The sequence below is a fragment of the Lipomyces tetrasporus genome (assembly GCF_029532465.1).
Source record: "Lipomyces tetrasporus strain NRRL Y-64009 chromosome Unknown POJ06scaffold_3, whole genome shotgun sequence".
NCBI lineage: Eukaryota > Fungi > Ascomycota > Lipomycetes > Lipomycetales > Lipomycetaceae > Lipomyces > Lipomyces tetrasporus.
In genome coordinates, this window is record NW_026611598.1 from 199,555 (window position 1) to 224,041 (window position 24,487).

Genomic DNA, 24,487 nt, shown 5'->3' on the forward strand with positions numbered 1-24,487 from the left:
TGTCACTATCGGATCAGGGCTCTGTCTCCACCAGGGCTGCGGCGGATGCGGCTATCCGCCAAATTTTCCCATATCCGCATGCGCCATCGGCCTTTTTGAAATTGGGAGATATGTATCCGCCAAATCCGCCATCTGCCTTCAAAAATTTGCAAAATTCATTAATATTATATATCTTAATATCTAATTTCTTAAAAATTTCGCAAAGTTCACTAACATGATATTTGAATTTCCTAAATGGACTCGCTTGTAGCGGACCCAACTTATTTGGTCCGTCATCCCCACTACATGTGAGCACCTACGCCAGTGCTAGAATAACCTCTATAGTCACCCTATTTCATTAACATGTTCATCATCTACTTTTCAGACCATAGGTTGACTTATTTGATATTGCGCTTCTTTGTATACGCGATTGTTTGCTGGGGATATTAGATTTTCACCGTTTTTAAATTTAATTAGAGAATATACGAATTATCCGCCATATCCGCCATCTGCATCCGTCAATCGAAAGTATGGCGGATACGTATCCGCCCAATCCGCTTATCCGCCTATCTGCCTACAGCCCTGGACTCTCCACTGCTGCTCATTATCGGTATAACGCGTTCTTTAAGGAATGCAACACTCGCGCTGCCACGTCTTCTAATTTATAAGCCTGGACGTGCTGTGGCGCACGCAGGGTTACTTTGGATTTGGCCGACGATACTGTGTGTTTGGTTAGCGGTTGAACCTTTAAAAAGTACGTAGGGCTGTGTCGGATGCGGATATCCGCCTAATTTGACCGTATCCGCCATCCGCCATCCGCCATCGCGAGGTTGGCGGATTTACATCCGTCATCCGTCATCCGCCATTACAAGTTTGTCGGATCCTCATCCGCCGTCTTGTCGAATAAATCCGCCTTCCTATCCGCCTTGATCGGATAAATCTAAAATAATTACACTAGCCTAATTAGGTTAGAGGGTTTCCTTTGATAATTTAGCGCCAAACGTTATTTGGAAATCAAAATTTCACCCGATTCGTTAGTACGACTCTCTCACCTTAAGTAAATAATAAAATAGTCAGGATTACAAGACAATGTACTTGTCAGCAAACGCGTGCGGCATCGACGATCTGCATTCTGTAAGCGCGTCGACGAGAATGTGCAATGTTCTGCCTGAGAATTAATCCAGTCTTTTCAAATCTCGAATACAAACCTCGAAATCCATAGCTAACTCGTTCGGACATTGCGATAAAATATATCCTCGCGGAACTCTAAGCGTTTCGAGAATATACACTTCTCAGCTACATTACAGTGAACTTGGACCTGACCTTAAATACTCCACATCGATCTTTCCTAATTAGGAAATTATTCGCCTTATCCGCCAATTTGGGACCTGGCGGATATTTATTCGACATCCATATCCGCCAACTTAAAATGCGGCGGATATTTATTCGAGGCGGATAATTTGGCGGATAGAATCCGCCATATCCGCCCATCCGTCACAGCCCTAAAAGTACGATGTATGCCATGCTACAAATTGCACCCTATTCTTAGAGGAATAAGGTTCGTTTAGGATGGCTAGTAAACAAAACCGTTGACGACGATGCGTGGGCTGAAACAGGCAGCAAGGCCAATATTGTAGACTGACCAGTTTTTCAATAACCGGCCGGAAAAGTAAGTCCATAGTACTTCGCACATATGTTGCTCAATACATAATTACATATTGGTCGGTGCTACACATACCGACAATTTCGCTTTTCGTCATTTGTAATTTTCACCGATATATTCATGTACCCGTCCCGTTCATTGACTGTCGACCGTATCTACCACGCCTTGCACACCTTCCACCTAGTCTAAGGTATATACCATGAACGGCATCAATCGCCGAGTCCAACCACATTCTGAAATATTAGTTACAGATGTAAGAGTAGCAGACAAGTCTGTCAGAAACAGAAGCCGACCCCACTGCATCCCAGCAATAATCGCTGGCTGTATTGTCATAGCATGTTCCTTGGAGAGAGCCATCTCCACCATCGACGTAGAACTGCCACGACGCGTCACCCTGCTTGTAGAAGTTTAATGCACCCATGCCACAAAGACCCGACCCGATCTGGAAAAATGATGATCCATTGATATCCTCGATGTCACCAGACGCCTCCACGCCGCGGTTATGGCCGTCGAAACAGTCACACCCATAGTAGTTTGATGGGCAAGCGATAACGTAGTTGTCATAATTGAATTGGCATGTGGCTTCTCTACCGCAACTTGCAATATCACCTTTGACCACTGCGGATACATGAAAGTCTGCGCGGCAGAGCAGGAAAAGGTTGAGGAGAACAGCCAAAGTCAAAGGACAGTACATTGCCTCAAATAAATAAGCGCTGAATAGTAAACAAGGCTTGTTCACTGCCAAACACGTCGACTTCTATTGTTGAATGGTGGAAGAAGGAGATATGAAGAGGCAAGAGTCTAAGCCGGCCGGGCTCTTTATAAGCTTGCCATATTGTGACTTCGGACTTTCTTCGGCGGCTGACTCCGACAGATGGAAAATCGGAATTCATATTCGGCGGCGGAATAATCACTCAGCCCCTATATGACAGCTGCTTGCCACCTGCAATCGCATAATTCGCTCATCGCAAGCGGATCGAATTCTGTGACCCTTGACATTTCGGACAGGTTCTAACCTTCGGCATCCTACAAACGTCTCTGCAATACGATGGAAAAGACTTGATCTGGTTTGGAGTCAAGTCGTGTAGGCTGATCAGGATTCAGGCATTCAGCTAATAACAGAATCGTCGAGCGATCTCGCGTGCTGGTCGGCGTCTTACTCGATGATGTTCAGACAAGCCATCGCTTCCCGGCTAGGCAAGGATTCGGCACTGTGCATAAAGATGCGGCTATCCATTCTTTTCCGAAGGGGCTGATCGTTCTCGCCGATCTCTGTACTCCTGCCAAAAAAAGCTTAGCTAGACTTAGTATCAGGGGCAAAAATAACGTTTACCTTCGGTAAGTTTTGGGATTATTTACGGGAGTTTCTGGACGGAACACCCGCTAAGCCTGTTTTGTCGATGGCGTTTGTATCCCACCGTACCGCTTTGCCCTAGCCCGTGTACCAATTTGTTCCAACTTAACTTAAACACACGCGTTAAACGAGACGCGTTCGCGTTCGAAACTGACGACATATTTCCATTCTGAAATCCTAGTCTACACTGCAGTAACTGCACCTATAATGGATCATACTACAGCAATTGCCAATGACACATATAATTTATGTGTAGGCATGGTACTGGACACTGATAATCATGCTAGAGAATACGTCCAACAGTACGCAGTCCAGCACAATTTTGTGGTTAAAAATGGTCACGACAGCAACAAACAGAAGACACTATTATGTGGATAGACATTTTGTATACTGTAGAAGACGCGAATGGAGCTGGAAGCGACGATGATTGTTAGATATTAATTTGTTTTAGTTGACGCGGTAATTCAGGGTTCCTCACAAATTGAGCTTATACCGGGTTAGGGCAAATTGGTACGATGGGATACAAACGCCATCGACAAAACAGGCTTAGCGGGTGTTCCGTCCAGGAACTCCCGTATTTAAAGCTACACCGTCGGCCGACGATTACTTCCTTCAGCCATTGTAGGTGAGGGCCCAATAACCTAAAATAATTCCAGCCAGTTGGTATCTGGCCTGTAAGACTGGTGTTTTGCAGAGCTGGAATTTTATTGCTTTATGAATATTAGAAGGAGCATTACCTCACCTTTTGTTAGATCTTAACGGCGACGAAATTGGGGGTAATAACGAATAATTGACGATTACTTGTACTAATGAGCTATCTTTATTCGCAATCATTCATAACGTTCGTAAATATTAAGCACAATGAATTTGAACGAGCCAACAGACAAGTCATGCCAGAGCTGAAGATCCCGTTCAATTTCATCGCATTACTTCTCGCCATCAACGTCGTCCAGTGCTCATCCTATCAATTCGGAGCAGAAGAGATTAATCGAGGCCATAAATACCCTATCTGACCGTTCAAGTTCTAACAATCATGTTTTGCGCTATGGGAATTATCAACCGGCCATGAAAAGAAAGCGGCGCCGTACGGATTCGACACTGAGGTGTTTTACGCTCGGCCAGTGTTCGGAGAAGCACAACGGAGGTTGATTTGTACGCCTTTTCAAGAGTGATTTTGAATTGCGGCGGCATTGTCTTTGTAAGTTGCGCGAATCAACGACACTGTGAGAGTTCACTGGACTGGACGCGAGCACTATATGGACAAGATAGTTATGCCGATATATTTTAGAATATCAACTATGCCGGAGAACAGGTTAAACCCTGCCTTTTATACAATTCTCCGGCGGACAACTCACTTCCAGCAATTACAATTAGAACAAAATGACAAATCAACAAGAAAGCCAAATCGCAATACAAATCCAAATACGAGAAGACCAAGGAAAACACGTTCCTTCCGCCCATACCCGAGAGACCAAGAGTCATCTGACGTAATCCTGTTCCGCTCCCTTCGAGAAGACCTTTCGGTCCGGTCTCGGTAGTGCGGCTTAGACCGTCACTGTGCGGCTCAGTACGAGACCCTCAGGAGACGACTCCTGACAGACACGATTGTTGTTTGATGATCGCTGGGATGGTGGACAAAATCGTTGAGACGCTGTCCGAAACCTCCATATTCAAATTGTTCTACTTCCAATCTCTTCGTCTCTAGCTCCGACTCTAACTTGAAGCGGTCAAGTTCGATAATTGCCATCGCATTTTGCGCTTCTCTGCGTTTTACCTCGGCATACCCTCGTAAGGCGGCGCGCCTTCTCCTCCTCAACGATCTTGTTCCATTGTCAAGGTGAGCAAGTCCACCAGGGACGAGGCGCGTTGCGTCTGTTTGCCAGTTGACACTTTTTGACTTGGCAGAAGCAGTCGCAGTAGGAGCAGGAGTAGCCATTGGAGTAGTATTTTCGGAACGCGTACCTGACGATCCTGACTCAGGACTCGGTGGACGTGGCCTCGGGGAATCAGGCCCGAAGATCGATAGATCCAAAGGCGAATCCACGCCTCGCATGCCGTCACGAAGAACCAAATTGCGCTCGCCCTAGAGAGACATCATCAAGTCATAGTATGATTATCTTTGTCAGGAGTAAGCTCCTGAAGGTCTCGTGTGCCTCGGCCCGACGCCAGAGCCAGATGGTTATCGGGCGCTCGACCCAGCTCTCCCCGAGTCGAAGGACATATGTTGTCCAAATAAATAGTTTTGCTATTGTATTATTTGTAATTACTTGGTTTACATTGGTTGTAGAGGCTCGGCCGGGGCCGAGGGAAGGAGTAATAAGATATGCTCGTTCGCCGTCCTGGACCTTGAATATTCTAAAATATATTGTTACAAGCCATCCCGCTAGCGTAGCATATAGTACGAACACCCTTTGATCCTCACAATCTTGCCCTATACCATTCCAGTTACAGTTAGAATTATCGCAACTTGACCACCTAAGTGCAGTGAAATACTCATCTTCCCGATTAGCACAATTGACGGCTTCCACGCGGGAACCGGTTTGTCCACGCCTGCCGTCTATTTTGCTTTCCAGATCCTCCAACCGGCGTATCTTGCCCCTAAAGACTGACGCGTAATGGAGAACACCGCGTCGATTTCATAGACGGGCATTCCAGCGAGGAGAAGAGGTAGTTGGGTCCAACCGTCCAAGTAGTCTAAACAAAACAAACCGAATAATCGTCTGTTGTTCTGGCTCTACCACAACTCTTTCGACTCCTATCAGCATGTCAGCCTCCACAACGTCTGACATTACTGCCTGAAAGGAAAAAAAATTGCCCACGAAGTAATATTGTTACTCTACAATGGAACTGTAATAAGACAAAAATGCGGTGCACTGTAGAAATAATAATGAATTAAATTATAGGTTACTAGTTAACTTAGTGTAGTTGTTATTGTTAATCGGTGGCCACACACACACACACACACATAATGACAGTTTCACCCAGACACGCAGCGGCACACACGAGGTCGAAGCAGAAAAAAAAAACCGGCCGAGTCCTGAACCTGTCCCGACGGGAGGGTAACGTGCGGATTTGTATGCCGAGCCTCGGCAGGGTAACCACTCCTCTCCAAAGGAGTTTACGACCTCTACTTATACTTCTAGTGTTTCATTGGTCACCACATTACCCTCACCCTGTATCGCCAAGTTGGCGATATCGTATCGTATCGTATCGTATTTGGACGATATAGGCGATACGATATCGCCAAGTTGGCGATAAAATGGGCGATAATATCGCCGGCCAGAAAAGTCCGGCGATACGATATGCGATATGGGCAAAAGCGATATCGTATCGTGTCCAGCCCTATATTCATCGTCCATATTCACACTCACAGCCATTTTTCACATCTTACAACATTTAAATTGTCGATACATGCTGACGAGTATTTTAGTGTGAATCTGGTCAACGGAGGATATCACCAATTAACACGTCTCTATTGACGTAGGACATCCAGTTTTAATCGAACTCAAAACTATCCGTATCTCTATAATATCAGATCCCAATGTCTAACAGATCCCTCCGCAGTCCAGGCACAAGTCACGAGCCGGATAATCTTCCTCCCCGTTTCCGTCGCGAAGTCGACTATTACCTCCTCAATGATGGTAGTGATGAGGAAGCTGTGCCTGAGGATCGACTTCCTAAAGTACCTCGATTAGATTCAGAATCAACGATTGATGGATCTGTCGATATAATGTCGCGCGCACAAATGTCTTACCTGAAGAATCTGCTTCTCAGATACTAGAAGACACGTCAGTTGCCGGTAGTACGTCCCACACATCAAAACGATTCCGAGCCAGACCTGTTACTGAGTGGCTCTAGGCATACTTCACTATCACAGAACTACCCAATAAGCATGCATTGGCAACAATTTGGTTTTGTTTTCTTCTTTGTCGGTTATTTGTTTGTCTTTCTATACGTACATATGGGGACCGTTCCCTTCTTCTGTTCTTCTTTTATTTTCGTTTAATTACGGGTCATTTTTTTCAAGTAATCCGCTGCAAAGTGCCAAAGTGTGTTAAAAAATTAGAGCCAAAGTCTTACTTGGCCGAACCCCGTACAGGAAGAGAGTCACGTGCGCTTTGAGGCGATACGATACGATATTCACCCATTATATCGTATATCGTATCGCCTTAAGCGATATTATAGGCGATATTATCGCCCAAAATATCGCCAGGAATTTTCCTCTGGCGATATCGTTTCGTCGGCGATACGATATGGCGATATCGTCTTGTATGCGATATCGTGTCCAGCCCTAGATGAATATGAAGTGAACGATAGAAGGGAGGCTGAGACTCTGATCTCGATGACGACCAGTCTCACGACTATTCTAGTCTATATATACATGAACAACACCTCGAACCGAGGTGACAAACTAAACTCAGAACTCCCCGCTCGCCCACCAACACCAGCCGAATGAACTTCCTCATTCGGCTAACTCAGAACACAGGGAGCTACGGCAGAGCCGCTAACCAGATCGGACAGGAAAGTGGAGAGTGGCCAGCTCTCCGCAAACCCAACTCCAGGATCGACCAATCTCCAGTGACCAGAAAGCGGGGTAGCTCCACCTCGGAAGGAAACCGAGAAAGAGACCCACCACACTGGAAGTGGAGACTGATCTACCTCTGCTAACACCGATCTCTCACAGTAAGACAGTAGAACTAAAATGAAGCCAATCAGGAACGGATATAAGAGCATCAAGCTGCTGACCCTTTTGTGGCTATCCTCCATTATTTTCGGAATCGGTCAAATGCAAGAACCCGAGAAGAAAGAGCTGCGAGGTACTCAATCATTCCTAGGTCCTTGAGGAGCATAAATTAACCTGCACCCCTCGCTTATTCTTTCACATCTAAAATCCCAATTCTAGAACCCAGTTCAAGCCAAGCAAAATTCATCATGGCATCCGAATCCCCCGCCCCCAGTGTCCACATTACCACGAATTCAGACTCGGAGGCTAAAACGTCGTCCTTCCTCCCCCTCACCGCACCACCAACCCAAGTCCTGGGTCCTACAACGTCACTGTCCTATGTCTACTCTACATTGCCCTTTTTCACCCTTACCCACAACGCGGACCTAACCCACCACGTCGCCGCCGCCTCGTCTGGCCCTCCATACGTTTCTTTCCCCGTCGCAGGCGGCAGCGCCATCGTCTATCTAAATTTCGGGCCTAATCCGGAGCAAGAAGAAGGGTTTTGGCATCGGACGCAGACGGTAGATTATATTGTGGTGCTAGAAGGGGAGCTGGAGCTGAGTCTGGATGGGGGAGAGAAGAGGGTGGTAAAGACGGGAGATGTGGTTGTGCAGAGGGCTCCGATGCATAAGTGGAAGAACCTGAGTCGGACGGAGGGAGCGAGGTATGTGGCTGTGTTGTTGGGAGCAGAGGGGGCGGTTGAAGGAGGGATGGAGTTTGGTGGGGAGAATTTGAACTAGTTATAAATATCTTATACGAGACTGTTTGACCTCAAATGGATAGATGTAACGTGCACCACAGAGTGGAAGCACGGTAAATAAAAAGGGTGAGGGAAGTTGTACGATAGCTTTTTGTCTTCACTTATTATGTTGAAGCCTGCCCCCTCACTCCCTGCCCTTGTGTAGACTATTTATACATGTAATCTTTAACACAATACACATTATCACATATATGACGACGGAGCGGTGGGGCGAGCCGCTTCCGTACGTACGTCATCGCGCCGCATCCGCACGTGTCTTGTGCTGCGTACGCAATCCCGGTGCCACTTATCACCGTGATGTGACGGGGCATTACAACTATCCCCCTTTCATGGCTTGGGTCCTCACAAGCCGAACGCCTGCTTAGTTCGCTGATCTCATTAAAAAACCCTGACATTATGTTGTTTGTCCTAGGGAAAAAGAGTATCACGAGACTTAGCTGCTTGGGTTGTCACAAGCCGAACGTCTGCTTAGTTCGCTGACCTCATTAAAAAACCCTGACATTATGTTGTTTGTCCTAGGGAAAAAGAGTATCACGAGACTTAGCCGCTCCAGACTTAACCCTTGGCACCTTCTTCGAGATTTTCCTCTCGTATGCCTTTATCCTGGTGACCATATCCACTTCGTTGACCCACTGGTTATATTCGGATGGCCAATTTGCCCATTTCACCAAGTAATGTATCTTTCCCTTGATGAGCGCTTTGCCTTTAACTTCCTCAACCTCGTACTCATCCGGTTCATCTTCCAGATCAGGCATGGGTAATAAGTCGGCTCCCTCCCGAGCATTGTACGGTTCCAATATTTGGACTGGAAAAACGTCATGAAGTCGATGATATTGACTTGGGAGTGCTAACCGATAAGCCTGTTTGCCAATGCGCTCGGTTATTCGGAAAGGTCCGATAAACTTTGGCTGAATCTTTCTGTTCTTCAGTTTCAGATTCGCCGTTGACAGTTTTATCAGACTTCCTCTCTTGAACTCCTTTGGTATATGACGCTGGTCATAATACTTCTTCTGATGTTCTTGGGCTCTCGCCCATTGAGCCTTCAGAGAGTCCCTGAGCTGTTGGAGCTTTTGGACTCGATCGAGCGCAGCTGGGGTCTTCCCGGAGACATCGCCCTCGATGTCAATGTGGAAATCGGGGTCATAGCCATACATCGCCTTGAATGGCGTCATCTTGAGCGTGTGGTTGTAACTGTTATTATAGGTCGTACATAGCGGTTGGCAATAATTGTGCCCAGTTCATTTGCTGAAGATTTGTAAAGCCTCGTAGATAATTTTCGACAATACGGTTAAGAGCTTCTGATTGGCCATCTGTTTGTGGGTGAAAAGCGGTGGAAAGCTTGCGTTTCACTACCGTATAATGGCACATATCGGCCCAAAATTCATTAGTTATCCGGGAGTCTCGATCACTCACAATTCCTGAGGGAGGTCCGAAGCGGCATTCCAACTCGCTATACAGCAGTTCGGCCATCTCAGCCGCATCCATGGTGTCAGTAACAGATAAAAAGATTGCCATCTTAGTATAGCGATCCACAATAGTTAAGATAGAATTATACTCTTGATTACCTTTCATTGAAGGCGGCAAACCTGCAATCAGTCCATGGATATCTCATCCCACGGCCGTAGCGGCTGTGGCAGCGGCTCTAGGCTGCCGTAAGGTTTGTGTCTTCTACCTGCGAGACCTTGGCAGGTAGGGCACGTCCGGACGTATTCGTCCACGTCGGCTCTCATGCCGGTCCATTTGAACTTCCGCTGTAGTAATTCAAGTGCCTTTGTCATACCCCAATGACCAGCTTGGGGAGAGTCATGATAAACGCTCATAAGCTCATTAATTAAGCTTCGTTGTTGAGGGTGAAGCAGCTTTCACTTCCTTGATCAGTCTCTGACTCAAAGGATCGGTTGCTTGCACCGCAGCAATTAATTTCTTCAAATCAACCGCTGGTTCACTTGAGAATGGCATTTCAGATTCAGTGGCTTCTCTGGCTTTCTTTCGCGTCACAATCTGTGCACGCAGAATATTCAAGAGGTGATCAGCCTCACAGTCTTCACCCTTGGGGCTACCTTTATTGACTGTCCTTACAGCATGCAACTTTGCATCTGTAGAAGGTGCTGGGCTAAGCCCGTTCACGGCACCCTGGTCTGCACTCCCCAAATTTTGGCGGAGAAATAAAACTTTCACTTTGTTCACTCTAGCTAACTTTATCTACAAGGGGAGACACGCTCCCTAGTAGATAGAAAATCAAGATTAGTTACACACATTTTTCATTCTCACTATCTCCGATGACGGAGACTCATTATCTATCCGACGAGGAGCTCCTGGACTTCTCTGACTGCGAGGTCGGAGGTCCGGACTCCTCTTGTTACATGGTAGCTAGCGATACTGAAAATGCTTTGCAAGCGTAACTAATGACTTGTGTATGGAAGGTTGAATGATTTTAGACAGACACCCTCACAATCGCCACTACACAAAAGGATTAGTTTGTGCCCAATTGGAAATTTGGAATGGATGTTTTGCATACATTACAACGCCGCCTATAGGCATCTGTTTGGCACCGAAAAATGAGTGCAGGCAACCTGTCTCAGTGCACAAGACCCTCAACATTTTAGTTAGCATCAGGACACCCTCACTTTTCAACATTTGTTTGGTTGCTGGAAGATTCTGAATGTCCTAGTGTCGACGATTAATTTGTCAATGGAGATACCTAGCATTGGCAATGATTTTGTGGACGGCATCCGGAGCTTTAGGCGGCTTCGACCGTTGCAATTCACCGAAAAAGCTCTCAATATTGACGGATACGGTTCCTGGATTCTTTAGTGTGTACGCCGCCAAGCATTGTGTGAATGTCACAACCTGTATCCGCGAGCGAACTGTATGACGCTCATCGCAACTAGGGAGCAGCTGGACGGACCTCTTCCCGCCTGCACGAACTGCGGAGCCAGCATAGCAGCAGTCAAGCATGGCTAAGACATCCAGATTTTGAATAGAATCAGAATTAGACGCTAGAAAGGGGTCGTGGATCTCGCTCCAAAGCATGTTCTGACTACCATTCTCTGAAATAAACTACAATGTGTTTGAGTCGGTGTCTATGATGGCGTGACCCATATAGGCGACGATCAATAGGGATCTGGCGGTCACAAGCCGCTTAACCTTAACATGGACCCGTTCGACGACATCCCATCGAGGATATAAAGGAATTCCTTTCGATGGCGAAGTCCTCAACATCCAAACACTTCCCGCATACAATCCGAAAGGTGATAGCGTCGCGATCAGCACCAGTAGCGTCATCCCCAAATCTGAATATAAAGACTTTGGAGTTTTGATATCCTGCACCGCGTGTTTGGACTGCTTCTTGGAGCTTTGAATGAAACTGGAATGCTCGACGAGGTCGGAGCAGTTGACATTATCTTGTTAGAGTAGTGCTGCGGCGGTATTGTCCACAAAACGAGTGGTGTGAAAAGAAGAGAGGGAATGAAGCCTGAAGTGCAGGTTTTAACAATTGCTGCGCGTGATGATCTGCGAATTTGTAACGTCTGATATCGCACTAGACAAGCTCGAGGTCAGTTGTAACGATCTAAAGAAGATGCGGTTTACCCGAGTTGTGCAATCTCTAAGCTCGCGGGTGCTGACAGATTAGTGCTGACAAGCGTCACCTGCCACCGCATAATAAATCACGTTCCTTGGTCGATCGTGAGAAGCGACGTTGGCAGGAGGTGATATGAGTGAAGAAATATTGTGAGGGTAGAGCTTGCACTTAAATCTGGCGTTATATGTTATTGTAGTTAACTACAATAAGTATAAAAGAGTATAAATCGACCACGTGATTCATATTAATAATATTGTACGTGTTAGCGGATGATCTGTGAGATGACATCGTTGCCCAGAGGCGAACGCGAGACCGCATGTCTACGTCATAGTGCAGCCGCACTCGGCGTGGCTCTGATTTGTCAGTTTCACCGGCGTCGCCCGAGGATCCGAGATCCCGATGTGTCAGACCGCGTTGCCGCGGCAATAAGAATAAGCTTACCATCGTTCATTCCCGCGCGATGATGCAATTCGACGTGGCGACGGCTGCGGGGCAGTCCCATTGTCCGAATCTTACTGGCACTTTCCGCTGTTAGCAACATGCCACGGGGGACCTTGAATTGCGTTTCGGCATTAGGGAGTTGTGGCTGGCGATTGTGTGGTGGCTGTGGCGGTGCGCCCGCCCTCGGGCTCGCTTACGAGGGCTTTGTAACAGCACCTAAGCTCTCAACCAGGGCCGCTAATTATGTCCGCAATGCCGAGGCTGCATTGTTCTTATATTAGACCATTCCACGGCTCCTCTATCACCATGCGTCATCACTCTCGTCAACATCAGTGCTATACAATGCAGTCCCACTTCATCCATCACGGCACCTTCTCTGCCGCCTCGGCCGTCTCGTACTCTGACCATCCTGTTGACTTCAGCACTCGCAAGCGCGTAGGCAAGGCCTGCGACGCGTGTCGGTATGTCCCGTGAAACGTTGCTTGCAATTGTGTCTAACGTCGTACAGAATTAAAAAATCGAAATGCGATGGCCGCAGGCCCTGTTCTCGTTGCATTGCTGATGACAAAATCTGTGTCTTCACCGAACGCAGACGCTCGACTGACAAGTTTTACTCCGCATCCTATGTTGAGTTGCTTGAGAGCCGGATCGAGATCCTCCAGCAGGGTATCGAATTGCTTGTCCAGCACATAAGTCGGGGCGACAGTATCACCTCTCTGCTCGACGACGATGGCAAGATCAGTATCAATAAGATAGTGGACAAGTTATCTATTGAGGGCGGTGCCTTTGCCGGCGAGAATCGATGGTCTCACGCCAGTGCCCGTGCTTCTAGTGTCAATGACGAGGACGAAGTCGACGGCCATAGCACTGAGTCGGATGGTGGGTTGGGAAGGAAACGCCGACATGAGGTTGAAGACGAGCCTGTCCCAGTGAAATCTGCAAAGTACGCAACCGACCACATCTCGCCTATTCCTGAATCCTTTTTCGACCCTCCTTCGTGTGGTCCGACCTCCATCCATCCATCGTATTCTGCACTGTCTGAGGCGCCTTCTCTCGTGTCGTCGCCGAGCATTGCCTCATCATTCTACCCGTCACCACGTCCCGACATTGCCAGTCTGACGTTGGAGCTGTACGGTCTGGATTTGCCCCAGCCATTTCTCACTTTTGATTCAGTAGACAAAACCATGGGCGGTTCAAATGATATGTGGTCAATTCCAACTATGTTTGAAGTTTGAATTTTTTGCTGCTTAATCAACGTTGGTGTTGTGTTTGCAAGATTTGTCTCGATACGGCGTTGAGGTGTTGCTTATTATTTGTTCTGGAGTCATGTGTTTAAAGAATAATGTCTAATTAATAGCACTCTGTGTGTGTCGGCTTAATAGAATTTATAAGTAAAAATTCGTGTCTACGATCGCCTCCTCGCATGGACGGCCCACTCCCAACCTTCCGATTAGGCCTGGTTGTGTTCTTCCTAGACCTCGATGCTCTGCCGTCATCGTAACGTGAGTCGAGGATAGCTCCGTCCGTGTTCCTAAACAACTCCACGTTAAACATATCGCCTAGGGCTGCTCCGAATATTCGCATTTGCGAATATTATTCGCCGAATATTCGTTAACTTATTCGCATATTTATAGGCAACCCCTGAAACCTTAAAGTGCTCATAGTTTATTACGGTTCCAACACAAGAAGAAGCAACTGCATTAAGGCACAAAACAACAAGCAAGTGAAAGGCGGAGGCATAGACTGCAAAACGAAAGATGCATACCACGAAACGCAGGACTGACGCACTGTAATATGTACCTGGTAAAAGCAACCTCTCACTAGGTCACAGAGCAAGAAAAGTGCGCAGCTCGCTATCAATTTACTCCTTACATCACATTGAGCTGGAAGGCTGTAAGGGCCCATATTGGCTCTTGAAACTGTGAATTAAATTTATTAGGGGGCATCCCCTGAGCACGTGATTAGATGCGAATATTCGGCGAATAATATTCGTTATTCGCCGAATAAATTACGAATATTATTCGCACTTCTCAGGATTTGCGAATAAAATTGCGAATATTATTCGCAGCGGTTGGGACTTGCGAATAACGAATACGAATAATGCCGATTACTGCGAATATTCGTATTCGGAGCAGCCCTAATATCGCCCCTGAATGCGACGTCTCCGGCTTAATGTCGTCCCTGTGATAATACCCCCCCACCAACCAGGCAGAATTGGCTATTCAAAAGCCAGATGTGCACTGGCTCTTGTCGCCACCCATGCCCTAACCCAATCACGACTGATATCGCGGAGCCATTTCCTAATTTGTGAGCCGGGTAATGATGTGCCCCCGCACGTAATCGCGTGGCACCAGCCCCCGAAAAATCGAAAGTATCTCTGGGGACGCGGGGGGAGCCGTTGCGTGCATGGCGGAGTCCAGCACCGAGCTGAGCTGTTCTTAATCTTATACTGGAAAATGTATAGCGTAATTTTAATAAACGTCTGCGCGGAGTGTCACATTGTGTAAGGTAGCGGGATCTGTGTGCCGGGTTTGGGAATTAGTCCTGTCAAACGGAAGGTTAGTTCTATTGTGGATCCTCCCCCGCAGTTCGTCGCCGATGTAAATCCTTGAACAACTTCGGCACAACTGGACATCGCTGCCACTTGTCGTTATTGCCCAATCTTCTCACTTTCATATTGCAGCTATTCTTTATGGACTATTCTTGAAAGCGTTTCCTTCTCAAAGCGCTTACCCAAGCATGGATCCCATGACCCCACAGACGCCAGGGAGTGAATCGTTCCGGTCGTCCGAGGCATACACATGGGTGCTGAAATCACGGCGGAATTTGCCAACGAGAGTCAACAATGCGTGTCAACGATGCCGACGACACAAGATCCGTGTTAGTATCAGCAAGCCTGACCTTGTATTGGATATTACTGACCCATTCAAGTGCGACGCCTATCGACCCTGCTCTTTGTGCGTCAGAGCGAACGTTGCCTGCGTTCCAGTAGCGGATGCCACACGTCCCCAAAAGTAAGACCGAGTCGCAACAAGAAGAAGAGGAACAGATCTGACCTGTCAACGCTCTAGGAAGATGAAGCATAGCAACGGAGCGGCCGCCGGATCGGAAATCGTACACAGAGGAATCGATATTTCGTCAATCATCGACCGCAATGAACAACTTCCTGTTTCAGAAACTGAGGTCGAGCTGGCGGCAGCAGATGTTGCGAAAGATCCGGGGACACCATTCACACATCAGTCTCATGCATTTTCGACCGTCGATTATCAGGAAGCGCCATCGGCCATGGGTATCACACGAAAAGTATGTGTTTCTCATGCGCATTCGATCTACAGCAGGTGTTTGTTGACGAATTCTTAGATATTCGGATTGCACGGACTGAACGTTGTTGAGAGGACAACTTTTGCAATTCCCGATGGAGAGGTACGCAGTGATGTCAACGCCGCGAATAGGGACTCCAGTTTGAAGCTTCCTATTTCCTTGATATTGGGCAGTTCATTGCCGTCTAAAGAGGTCATGGATATCCTACTCGAGGAGTACTTTGACTCAGTGCATTGGTTCTCGCTTGTCATATTCGAGCCCAGATTCCGGCCAGAATATGAGTCTGTTGTCGAAGGGTATGCATTTCAATCGCAAAAAGGTTTTCTAATACTGCTTGCCACAGTGCTTGGAATTGCAGCATGGTATCGATCAAAGAAGAGCAGTGCTGTTGGTAGCCCTCTGCTCCATGAAGATTGGAACAAATGGAGAGTGAATCTTCTCTCCCTCGCCGAGGCTCGATTCTTAGAACTGATGGACGAGAGCAGTCTTGCATCGATCCAGACATGTCTGTTACTCGGGTCATATTACGTTTACCATGGCCGACCAAATTCATCCTTCGCACTCTTGGGTGCTACTATCAAAACTGCGCAAGCAATGGGTTTGCACCGACAGCCTTCTCGAGGCGGATGTTACGAGATTGAAGAGCGCAAGAGAATTTGGTGGACTATTTACACTTGGGATAGGTAATGTGCTTCTCAGTCCACGTTGCTTAGTCTACCTTATCACTCAACCTACTTACCATCGGATAGGTTCGCTTCGGTAACGTACGGTCGACCTCTAGGAATTAACGATAACGATTGCGACGTGGCAATGCCGGCGGATATTTACGAAAGGGCGAGACCCGTATGCGGAAATACTGATGACGATTCCGCCATATGCTACTCAGTATACCAACGACAGCTCAACATGCTCTATATCATCGTGTCGCCATTGATCGAAACTATCTTTGGCTTGAGGTCTTCCGGATCTGGAAGGAGGAATTCTGCCCGCCATTATGCAGCTTCGCTGCAAGAAATCAACCAGCGTCTGGGTGTATGGCGAGAGCAAGTACCACCGAATTTACGTTTCAATTTTGACTGCGACATCCAACATAATGCACCTCTTCGAAGGAGAGCACATCAGCTGCAGGCACTAGCTCTACAGCTTACGTACGACAACATTCTGATTATTCTTCATCGACCAGTTCTTGTGCAACAGATTGACAGTCTCTGTCGGGCTGTGCCGGTGCAAGCGAGTGATGCAAACGCTCATTTGCCCAGCCAGGGTGGGCCGTCGCCATCGATCCCGGCAGTTGGCGACAATATTAGCACCTCCGTTACCAGCTCTCAGCAGTGGTGGAACGCAGCTGTTAGAACTTCTGGAGTAACTACACTGCCCAATACCACCCAACTAGCTACGGACAGTCACTTAGTCGCGTTTCTGGCCATTATACTTTTCAATGCAGCAATCGTCATGGTCGTTTGCGCATTGTCTGATCCCCTCTCAGATCGGGCTCAAGAGGCTAAACGAAACATTACACGTATTTTTCGTCTGGAAGAGTTTCTGGGAAAGCAATCGACGTTGTCAAGGCAGAGCAGTATCGTCCTGCAGGATGTCATTCAGCTTCTGCTGAATCGCGAGACTGAGGTCATGCTAGCGCCTGTTGCGCCCTCGAAGAACCGTGTCGCTGGCAGGTTGGAGGACGATTGCAACACGAAGTTGCCCACGTCTGTCACACTCGAGGATGTTCTTGGGGACGTTTTCCCTGAATCCAAAGTTCCCAACGACGATCATAACCCTGTGCCCATTGGGGTCAACGAAACGTTGATACTGAATGAAAGTCTAATATCGGTGCAAAAAGGTAAGAATCCTGCTTGCTTGCTTATTAGGTGCTGTGGCGCCTGAGCAAAAGCTGATCTCATAATAGTCTTTCCCGGCTTCAGTTCCGCACTTACTGAAACGAGCAATATTCGGAGCCTAGAACCGGACGAGAGCTCCGCACGCGTGCAGGGGTGGCAGGAGCAGTTCCAAGCAGACTCGAATTCGAGCATCACCGAACAAGCTCGAAATGGGCCTATAGATTACGGCGGTGTTGACTCTGGACTTTACTGGATCTGGGATATGAACATGGACTTGGCTCGCGTAGATGAATAACACACCAGAATATTTGTCTCCGGACATGCAATAGGAGCCGACCACTCTAGGCCACTTGACGTGCTCGAGCAGCGATCGGGTACTGTTCGAGAATTGTCGCGAGTTCAAAATTTGAAGGGTATATGTCTTATGTCGCCAACGTGAAATTCAGAGTGCTCATCTGGGACGAATCTCTCGAAGCGGGGCCACCGACCACTACTGCAACTAGACTATGCAGAAAGACGAAAGATCGTGGGGCCAATATTTTTGGCGGCACAGGAGCAACAGGACAAGGACGAGAATGTAATCGGTCCCGATGGAGATGTTGCAGCAAGGCAAACACTAAGTTCAAGCTGCAATCCGTGCGCCATGTTCTAGATTCGCTATGGAGATGTAAGCGGGGGCATTGGCGATTGTGAAGTTTACAGTTCAATGTGTCCAGAATGAAAGGTGGCGTTCGTGACATATCACCTTTTCTCTCAATCCAATTGCCGTCCAACAATGTTCGCATGGTGGCGTCCAAGCAATACACATGATACGCATGACTTTGCTGCACCAGCTTTGTAAATATAGTTACTTTAATAAATTTCTTGTCCAATGTCAGCGAGATAGCTAATGAGTACCAGGCTTAGGCCGGGATACCATGGATGGTCTGTTGGGGTTTGGCCGACGACGTTCGTCTCCATCGCGGTCCGATAACAGCCGGCGGACGGTATCCAACCACAACTCAACAACTCGCAATCATCGATCAACACCATGAAACGAATCTAGGTCAAGCCATAACAGGGCGACGCCCCGTCAAGTCCAAAAAAGTCATCGGACCTGTGTAAACCTGCATATTTCGTAGAACCCTATCCCTATTTCGCTCTTGACTGGGCGATATGAGCTTTTGCAGTGAAGTGAAGTTACCTTTGTTAGGCTAAGATACCTCAGACAGATTGTAAAATATCGACTGTTTGATCATGAGGTATGCAGCTTCAATTTTACATGCTACTACACTAGTAAATAATCTTTGTCACGTAGAAAGGTCAGGACAAAGAGCTGCCAAAGAAAGACATCGGGTCGACGATTCACATCTTGACAAACCATGCAGTGTTCATAATGGGTCACAAAGTCTGCTCGTATGTTATTCTCAGATTCGTCAAGTTCCTTAATCACAATATAGTGTTTATTGGCTCAAAGTAAATTTTGACAAGAATGATGACCTGCATTGTGCCGGGTATGTTACTAGATCGAAACATTCAGACTCAGGTCGGCTTTGGCTCTACTTGCAAGGTAGGCGAAATGATTGAGTTCTGTCAGCAATTTCGTTTCCTAAATGGGAGGTCTTGGTCTAGCGGTTGCATTCAATGGTAGCAGCAGGAGGACCACCACAATGTTGGGAGATGCAATCGCCAGCTGAACGCAAGACCAGAGCAGCCGCCTGTGGAAGGGATCCGATTGTGCTCTATGATACAAGTGCTGTCTGTAGACCATTCTAGTACAATACAAGAAGCATGCCAGACTTCCCAGCCACTCAAAGGATGTGAGATTGCTATTGAACATATTCTCCTGCTCATAACATTGCTACGCAGTCTTAATTGATCAAATTCGATGCTGATTATTACTGAATTTTAAGTTCTGGGAATCACTTCAGGCAGAGTCTCTCGTTTGGAGAAGGACTGCAGATGCGGGGGTTACAAGAGGCACCACGGAGAAGACGATAAGGATCGAAGTGCGCATTCGAATAAAGCGCCATGCAGGAGGATCGCACTTTATTCACGTAACTGCAATTGGTAGAATGAATACGTATAAACTCAGAAAAACAAGACAAATGCGAGCGATGGTTCCCCACAATTGCTTGTCTCCTCGTTTCCGATTACGTGCCTTCGCCGGCTATATCCTGCCGACACCATAGTCTTGACCCATATATTCAATCATTCTCCGCACTTGCCTGGTAGGGTCTGACGGGCCTCCATGCTTCCAGTCCCACTGCTTATATGTAATGCATGTCTTCATGGTAGTATGGTGGGCATCTTGGCAATCGAAGAGCCCTGGTATTCGCATACATGTTGTTCAATAGGACCGAGACCAAAGGATGACTTCCAGAATGTCACCCACGGCAATGAGATCTAAGATGCGCCATAAATTGAGAGTTCTTAGAGTTACTGTAATCGTTTTGGCCACCGTCGATGTATCTCACGTTGCTGGTAAATGTCTCACCGTCGTTGGGAATCGGAAAAAATTAACCCGGTCGTGCGACTTGGCGCCGTCGGTTCCGCCGGAACCTTATCTCGCTCCCCCCGCATCTTCCGCCAGTTAGTCTTAAGTCTCCTCCGGATGGTTAATCCAATCAGCCGCAATATTTCGTTCTAATTGCATTTTGCTAGAATGGGCGATTTCAGGCTCCGCTTTAAATTTAGTTGGAGAGAACAATGTGGCAAACGGGAGGTCTAAACTTCACAAAATGTCTGCTTTAAATGACAGTTGAGCTGTCTCATCTCAGGTCAGCTTCTAGCGCCGAGGGATTGGCTACCGGTTCCGGTAGATTGCCCGCCACGTTCTACGCCTCGCCACCAGGAAAGTGGCATGCCAGTTTTAATTTTACTTTGTGAGCTTTATTTTCCCACTTGGCGATTACAGGCGGACTAGTTTGAGGCTCATGTATGGAGAAACTACCGACGAAACCCCGCATTTTCCGCGGTGCCCACTTATTGTCTCCGTTACCTGATCCCCGCGTTTCCATTTCTTTATCCGCGAGATTCGACGACATATTTAATTGCCACAGAATCCTCTTGGTCCATTCTGAGTTATATCTCACACATTCTGGTCTCTTTGAATAGGAGCAATCACTGCACAGCATGGACACCACGACGTCGACCAAAGTCGGAAAGGGCCATGACTATCCTGCAATCGATACTGTGGAGGATTCTGCTCCCCCACCCGTGCTCTCGAAGTTAGAAAGGGTATTGAAACCGAAGTCCTTCTCGACAAAATACCCTGCATGGGTATCCTCAAGGTACTTGATGGCAGTTACATCTTTCTATTCTTCGCTGGGAGACTTCCTATTCGGGTTTGATCAGGTATGGTAGATATGGCTGGCGGAACGGGTGGCTATTGATAACACCATTTGTCAGGGAATCATGGCTGGGCTTTTGGTCAACCAAATTTTCAAAGATCGGTTCTTCAATCCCTATATGGACTCTCATGGTGCTATCAGTCCGAACATTACTGGTATAACCGTCGCCTGCTTGCAAGTTTCCGCCGGATTCGCCGCTCTTTCTTGCTCTCGTCTGTGCGATATTCTAGGTCGCCGGTATTGCATGCGAATCGGAGGATTGATCTACTTTATTGCAGCCTTCATCCAAGCGTTCGCTCCAAACCTACCATGCTTCATTGTCGGGAGAACTATACAGGGCTTCGGCGTTGGATTCTTGTCAATGACAGTTCCTGTTATCCAGAGCGAAATTGCTGCGGGTCACAAGAGAGGTTTGATGGTGGGAGTTGAGTTCACGTTCAATATTCTGGGTTATGCTACCTCGTGCTGGGTTGACTACGGCTTCTTCTTCCATCTCCCGTCAAACATGAGCTGGCAGGGTCCTTACTTTGTGCAATGTGGTTTCGCATTTCTCCTGCTGTCCTTGTCTGTGATTGTGCCTGAGACTCCAAGATGGTTAGCTGCTAACGGCTTTCCCGCCGAAGCTCTGCAAACGTTAGCCAATCTTCACTCGAACGGCAGAATCGAGCAAGACGAAGTTGTGGCGATGAATATTGAGATACAAGAAGCTGTGCTCTACGAACGGCACCTGGGCGTTGCCAGTTGGAAGGAAATGTTTACCATCTATCGACATCGGACATTCATGGCTATGACAGGTCAAATGTTTGCTCAGCTGAACGGAATCAATGTAATCTCGTTCTATCTCGCGAGCTCTCTGGAAACCGCCGGATTCAGCACGGAGAAGTCACTACTTTATGCCGGGTACAACTCAGTTGTTTACATATTTGCTACGTTGCCCACGTGGTACCTTGCAGATAAGTGGGGACGTCGACCGCTGCTTATGTTCGGCTCTATAGCTATGGCTCTTGCGCTATCAATGGTTTGCATGTTCACAGAATTGCCGTCTCTTTCTCCGCTGCAAAGAGCAAACGGTATGTTTGCCTTCGTTGTCGTCTACAATGCCGTATTTGGAGCCACGTGGGGTCCGATTCCTTGGCTGCTACCAGCCGAAGTCTTCCCTCTGCGAGCCAGAGCTAAAGGTATGTCCTTGGCGACTGTCGCCAATTGGGCTTTCAATTTTGCGATTGGCATGTCGTCTCCGGCCGCGTTTGCGGGTATCAAAGGTTATTACTACCTGATCATTGTGGGATTTTGCCTGATCAGTTTGGCGATGGTCAAGTATATGTATATTGAGACTGCCAAAGTCACGTTGGAGGAGATTGCCATTCAATTCGGTGACCGAGCGTTTGAGCATGAAGATCAGTTGGACTTACAGGAGATGGTTAGATCTCAGAAAAATATCGAGACCAAGGTCTAGAGATTATCCTACTTCGATAGATGTTTTACGCGTGACCTGCTCTTGTGAGGTGAAATATGTAGCATCGTTATATGAATATAATTTTGTTTCAAATATATAGGTGTATAACCGCTTGGTTCCATTGTAGCTACTAGGAGTTGCGCTAGGCCGTTTCAAGTTGCACCTCGCCCGTTCAGCCGCAGAGACCACCCTCGGCTTACCGCAGCCAATGAGTTGGATATTAGCAGGAATACATTTAAAGATGGAGATTTCTGCAGATCGATTAGAGGTCATCGCAGGACACGTCTTGGGCGACTGGGGTTTCATGCGCAGTGACGTCCTGCTTCCCTACTTATCGATCTTCCCGTGATCTCGGGCGCAGCCCAACAGCACGAATATTTCTCGGATATACCACTAATGGAGAAAATTTGGCCAAAACAGAAGCATGATGTAGAATTCCTCAACCATTTCACAGTCACGACCATTGTCCACATTTTCATTGCGCCAAACTCATTAACTTTCTTAGTTCCCGGTAGCGCCACTGCGACTGACGATACAATACCAGGCAGCATTTACGCAAAGTAATCACTAATGAGGTAGCTCCGCAGCTGTCCTCTAAATTAAATTAAAATTAATGGAAATATAACCATCCTTTGACATTTTATCCATGGTCCTACAGGTTCAATATTTCCTAAACCCGTCCACGGTGCGGACTTAAATAGAGTTTGCAAAGAATTTCGTCGGGGAAAGTTCTATCGGCCGAGGGCTGCGAGAAGACGAGGGCCGCATTGTTTGCAGAGACCTGTAATCGATCGGGGTTTCCAACTCGACCGGCCGAGAGCTTAATTCGGATCACATCGGCAGTTCGGGTCTAACTGGTTGCTCAGCCGCACCCAAGACCCAGCATCCGCCAATAATCATCGCATTGTAAGTCCACATTAACCTCAGGGGTAACACATATATAATAGTCCACAGAAGTAAGAAATCATTCATCAATAACGTGCAGTTAGCGTTCTCAATAAGCAGTACTCCACGCGCAGACCTCAACGTATCGTCTTAAGCATTTAGCATCTTACCAACCAGTTATCATGTCTTCTTCTTCTCTCGCAGGGAAAGTCGCCGTCATCACTGGCGGTTCCAAAGGCATTGGCCGGGCTACCGCTCTGCGTCTCGCCGAGGAAGGAGCCAATGTCGTGATCAACTACTCGTCTGACGCGTCCGCGGCTGAAGAAGTTGTCAAGATTATCGGTGCTGATCGCTCGCTCGCGGTAAAGGCAGACGCTGGCAATGTTGCTGAGCTCGAGCGACTTGTTACAGAAACGGTCTCACGGTTTGGAAAGATCGACATTCTTGTGCCGAACGCAGGTGTCATGCTCATGAAAGATTTGGAAACTACCACAGAGCACGACTTTGAGGCGTCGATGGCCTTGAACGTTAAAGGACCTTATTTCCTGGCACAGGTCAGTTTTTTTTGTTGCTGATCAGTAGAGTGGACTGGATATTAATATTCTTAAAGAAAGCGGCCCCTCATATGGCTCCTGGTTCGCACATTATCTTTTTCTCCACGACTTTGTGTGCCGCCTCGACGGTCACTCCAAACTACCTTCTCTATGTTACAACGAAAGGCGCAGTCGAACAGATGACTCGTGTGATGTCCAAAGATCTCGCTAGGAAAGGCATCTCAGTCAATGCTGTCGCACCTGGCCCGACCGGGACCGACTTGTTTTTTAGAGGGAAGAGCGAGCAGGTATTAAAGATGATCGCAGGATTTAATCCGCAGAATCGGATTGGTACACCGGAAGAGATTGCAGATGTTGTGGCATTCTTGGGCGGAGACGGAAGCAGGTGGGTCACCGGACAAACGGTAAGGGTCAACGGCGGTATGGCATAAAGTGAATATCTAGAAGTGCTATGAATATAAGACGCTCCGGTTCATAATTCGATGCATGTGATAGTGGCACGCTTCACTATCGTCGCCTACACTTGGCATGAGATCAATGTGGCTGTGGAAAATATTCATCACAAATTAACCTACTCGTCCTCGGGTGGAAATAG

The 24,487-nt window shown here is 47.4% G+C and overlaps 9 protein-coding genes across 9 annotated transcripts; 6 read left to right on the forward strand and 3 right to left on the reverse strand.

The window, feature by feature from the left end:
• Positions 1 to 1,584: 1,584 nt before the first annotated feature.
• Positions 1,585 to 2,715, reverse strand: POJ06DRAFT_299667 (uncharacterized protein). Its single transcript, XM_056190694.1, has one exon. The coding sequence runs from the start codon at positions 2,334 to 2,336 to the stop codon at positions 1,884 to 1,886; it is 453 nt and encodes a 150-aa protein (XP_056045140.1). The 5' UTR covers positions 2,337 to 2,715; the 3' UTR covers positions 1,585 to 1,883.
• A 1,550-nt stretch (positions 2,716 to 4,265) lies between these two features.
• POJ06DRAFT_247633 (uncharacterized protein) lies at positions 4,266 to 5,079 on the reverse strand (the record flags this gene model as incomplete). Its single annotated transcript, XM_056186919.1, is given in 2 exon segments — positions 4,266 to 4,372; positions 4,384 to 5,079. A coding segment is annotated over 1 exon segment (483 nt), but the record flags the coding sequence as incomplete, so codon positions are not given.
• A 1,366-nt stretch (positions 5,080 to 6,445) lies between these two features.
• POJ06DRAFT_247639 (uncharacterized protein) lies at positions 6,446 to 7,285 on the forward strand. The gene is made up of 4 exons (XM_056186920.1): positions 6,446 to 6,717; positions 6,771 to 6,798; positions 6,874 to 7,164; positions 7,207 to 7,285. Exons 1-3 carry the CDS (start codon positions 6,538 to 6,540, stop codon positions 7,116 to 7,118), a joined length of 453 nt encoding a protein of 150 aa, XP_056045142.1. The 5' UTR covers positions 6,446 to 6,537; the 3' UTR covers positions 7,119 to 7,164; positions 7,207 to 7,285.
• A 596-nt stretch (positions 7,286 to 7,881) lies between these two features.
• POJ06DRAFT_288521 (uncharacterized protein) lies at positions 7,882 to 8,462 on the forward strand (the record flags this gene model as incomplete). Its single annotated transcript, XM_056190302.1, has 1 exon — positions 7,882 to 8,462. The coding sequence occupies exon 1, from the start codon at positions 7,929 to 7,931 to the stop codon at positions 8,460 to 8,462; it is 534 nt and encodes a 177-aa protein (XP_056045143.1). The 5' UTR covers positions 7,882 to 7,928.
• A 2,457-nt stretch (positions 8,463 to 10,919) lies between these two features.
• POJ06DRAFT_247642 (uncharacterized protein) lies at positions 10,920 to 12,299 on the reverse strand. Its single transcript, XM_056186921.1, has 2 exons — positions 11,001 to 12,299; positions 10,920 to 10,942 (listed from the first exon to the last, which is right to left on the reverse strand). Exon 1 carries the CDS (start codon positions 11,513 to 11,515, stop codon positions 11,171 to 11,173), a length of 345 nt encoding a protein of 114 aa, XP_056045144.1. The 5' UTR covers positions 11,516 to 12,299; the 3' UTR covers positions 10,920 to 10,942; positions 11,001 to 11,170.
• Positions 12,300 to 12,599: 300 nt separating this feature from the next.
• Positions 12,600 to 13,904, forward strand: POJ06DRAFT_247644 (uncharacterized protein). The gene is made up of 2 exons (XM_056186922.1): positions 12,600 to 12,966; positions 13,014 to 13,904. Exons 1-2 carry the CDS (start codon positions 12,750 to 12,752, stop codon positions 13,739 to 13,741), a joined length of 945 nt encoding a protein of 314 aa, XP_056045145.1. The 5' UTR covers positions 12,600 to 12,749; the 3' UTR covers positions 13,742 to 13,904.
• Positions 13,905 to 15,254: 1,350 nt separating this feature from the next.
• POJ06DRAFT_280435 (fungal-specific transcription factor domain-containing protein) lies at positions 15,255 to 17,960 on the forward strand (the record flags this gene model as incomplete). Its single annotated transcript, XM_056189880.1, has 6 exons — positions 15,255 to 15,386; positions 15,438 to 15,520; positions 15,578 to 15,809; positions 15,867 to 16,510; positions 16,577 to 17,667; positions 17,734 to 17,960. The coding sequence occupies 6 exons, from the start codon at positions 15,255 to 15,257 to the stop codon at positions 17,958 to 17,960; spliced, it is 2,409 nt and encodes an 802-aa protein (XP_056045146.1).
• A 2,819-nt stretch (positions 17,961 to 20,779) lies between these two features.
• On the forward strand, positions 20,780 to 22,453 carry POJ06DRAFT_193898 (general substrate transporter; the record flags this gene model as incomplete). Its single annotated transcript, XM_056184931.1, has 2 exons — positions 20,780 to 21,001; positions 21,056 to 22,453. The coding sequence occupies 2 exons, from the start codon at positions 20,780 to 20,782 to the stop codon at positions 22,451 to 22,453; spliced, it is 1,620 nt and encodes a 539-aa protein (XP_056045147.1).
• A 622-nt stretch (positions 22,454 to 23,075) lies between these two features.
• On the forward strand, positions 23,076 to 24,486 carry POJ06DRAFT_69488 (uncharacterized protein). Its single transcript, XM_056191410.1, has 2 exons — positions 23,076 to 23,892; positions 23,949 to 24,486. Exons 1-2 carry the CDS (start codon positions 23,521 to 23,523, stop codon positions 24,321 to 24,323), a joined length of 747 nt encoding a protein of 248 aa, XP_056045148.1. The 5' UTR covers positions 23,076 to 23,520; the 3' UTR covers positions 24,324 to 24,486.
• The last annotated feature ends 1 nt before the right edge of the window (position 24,487 follows it).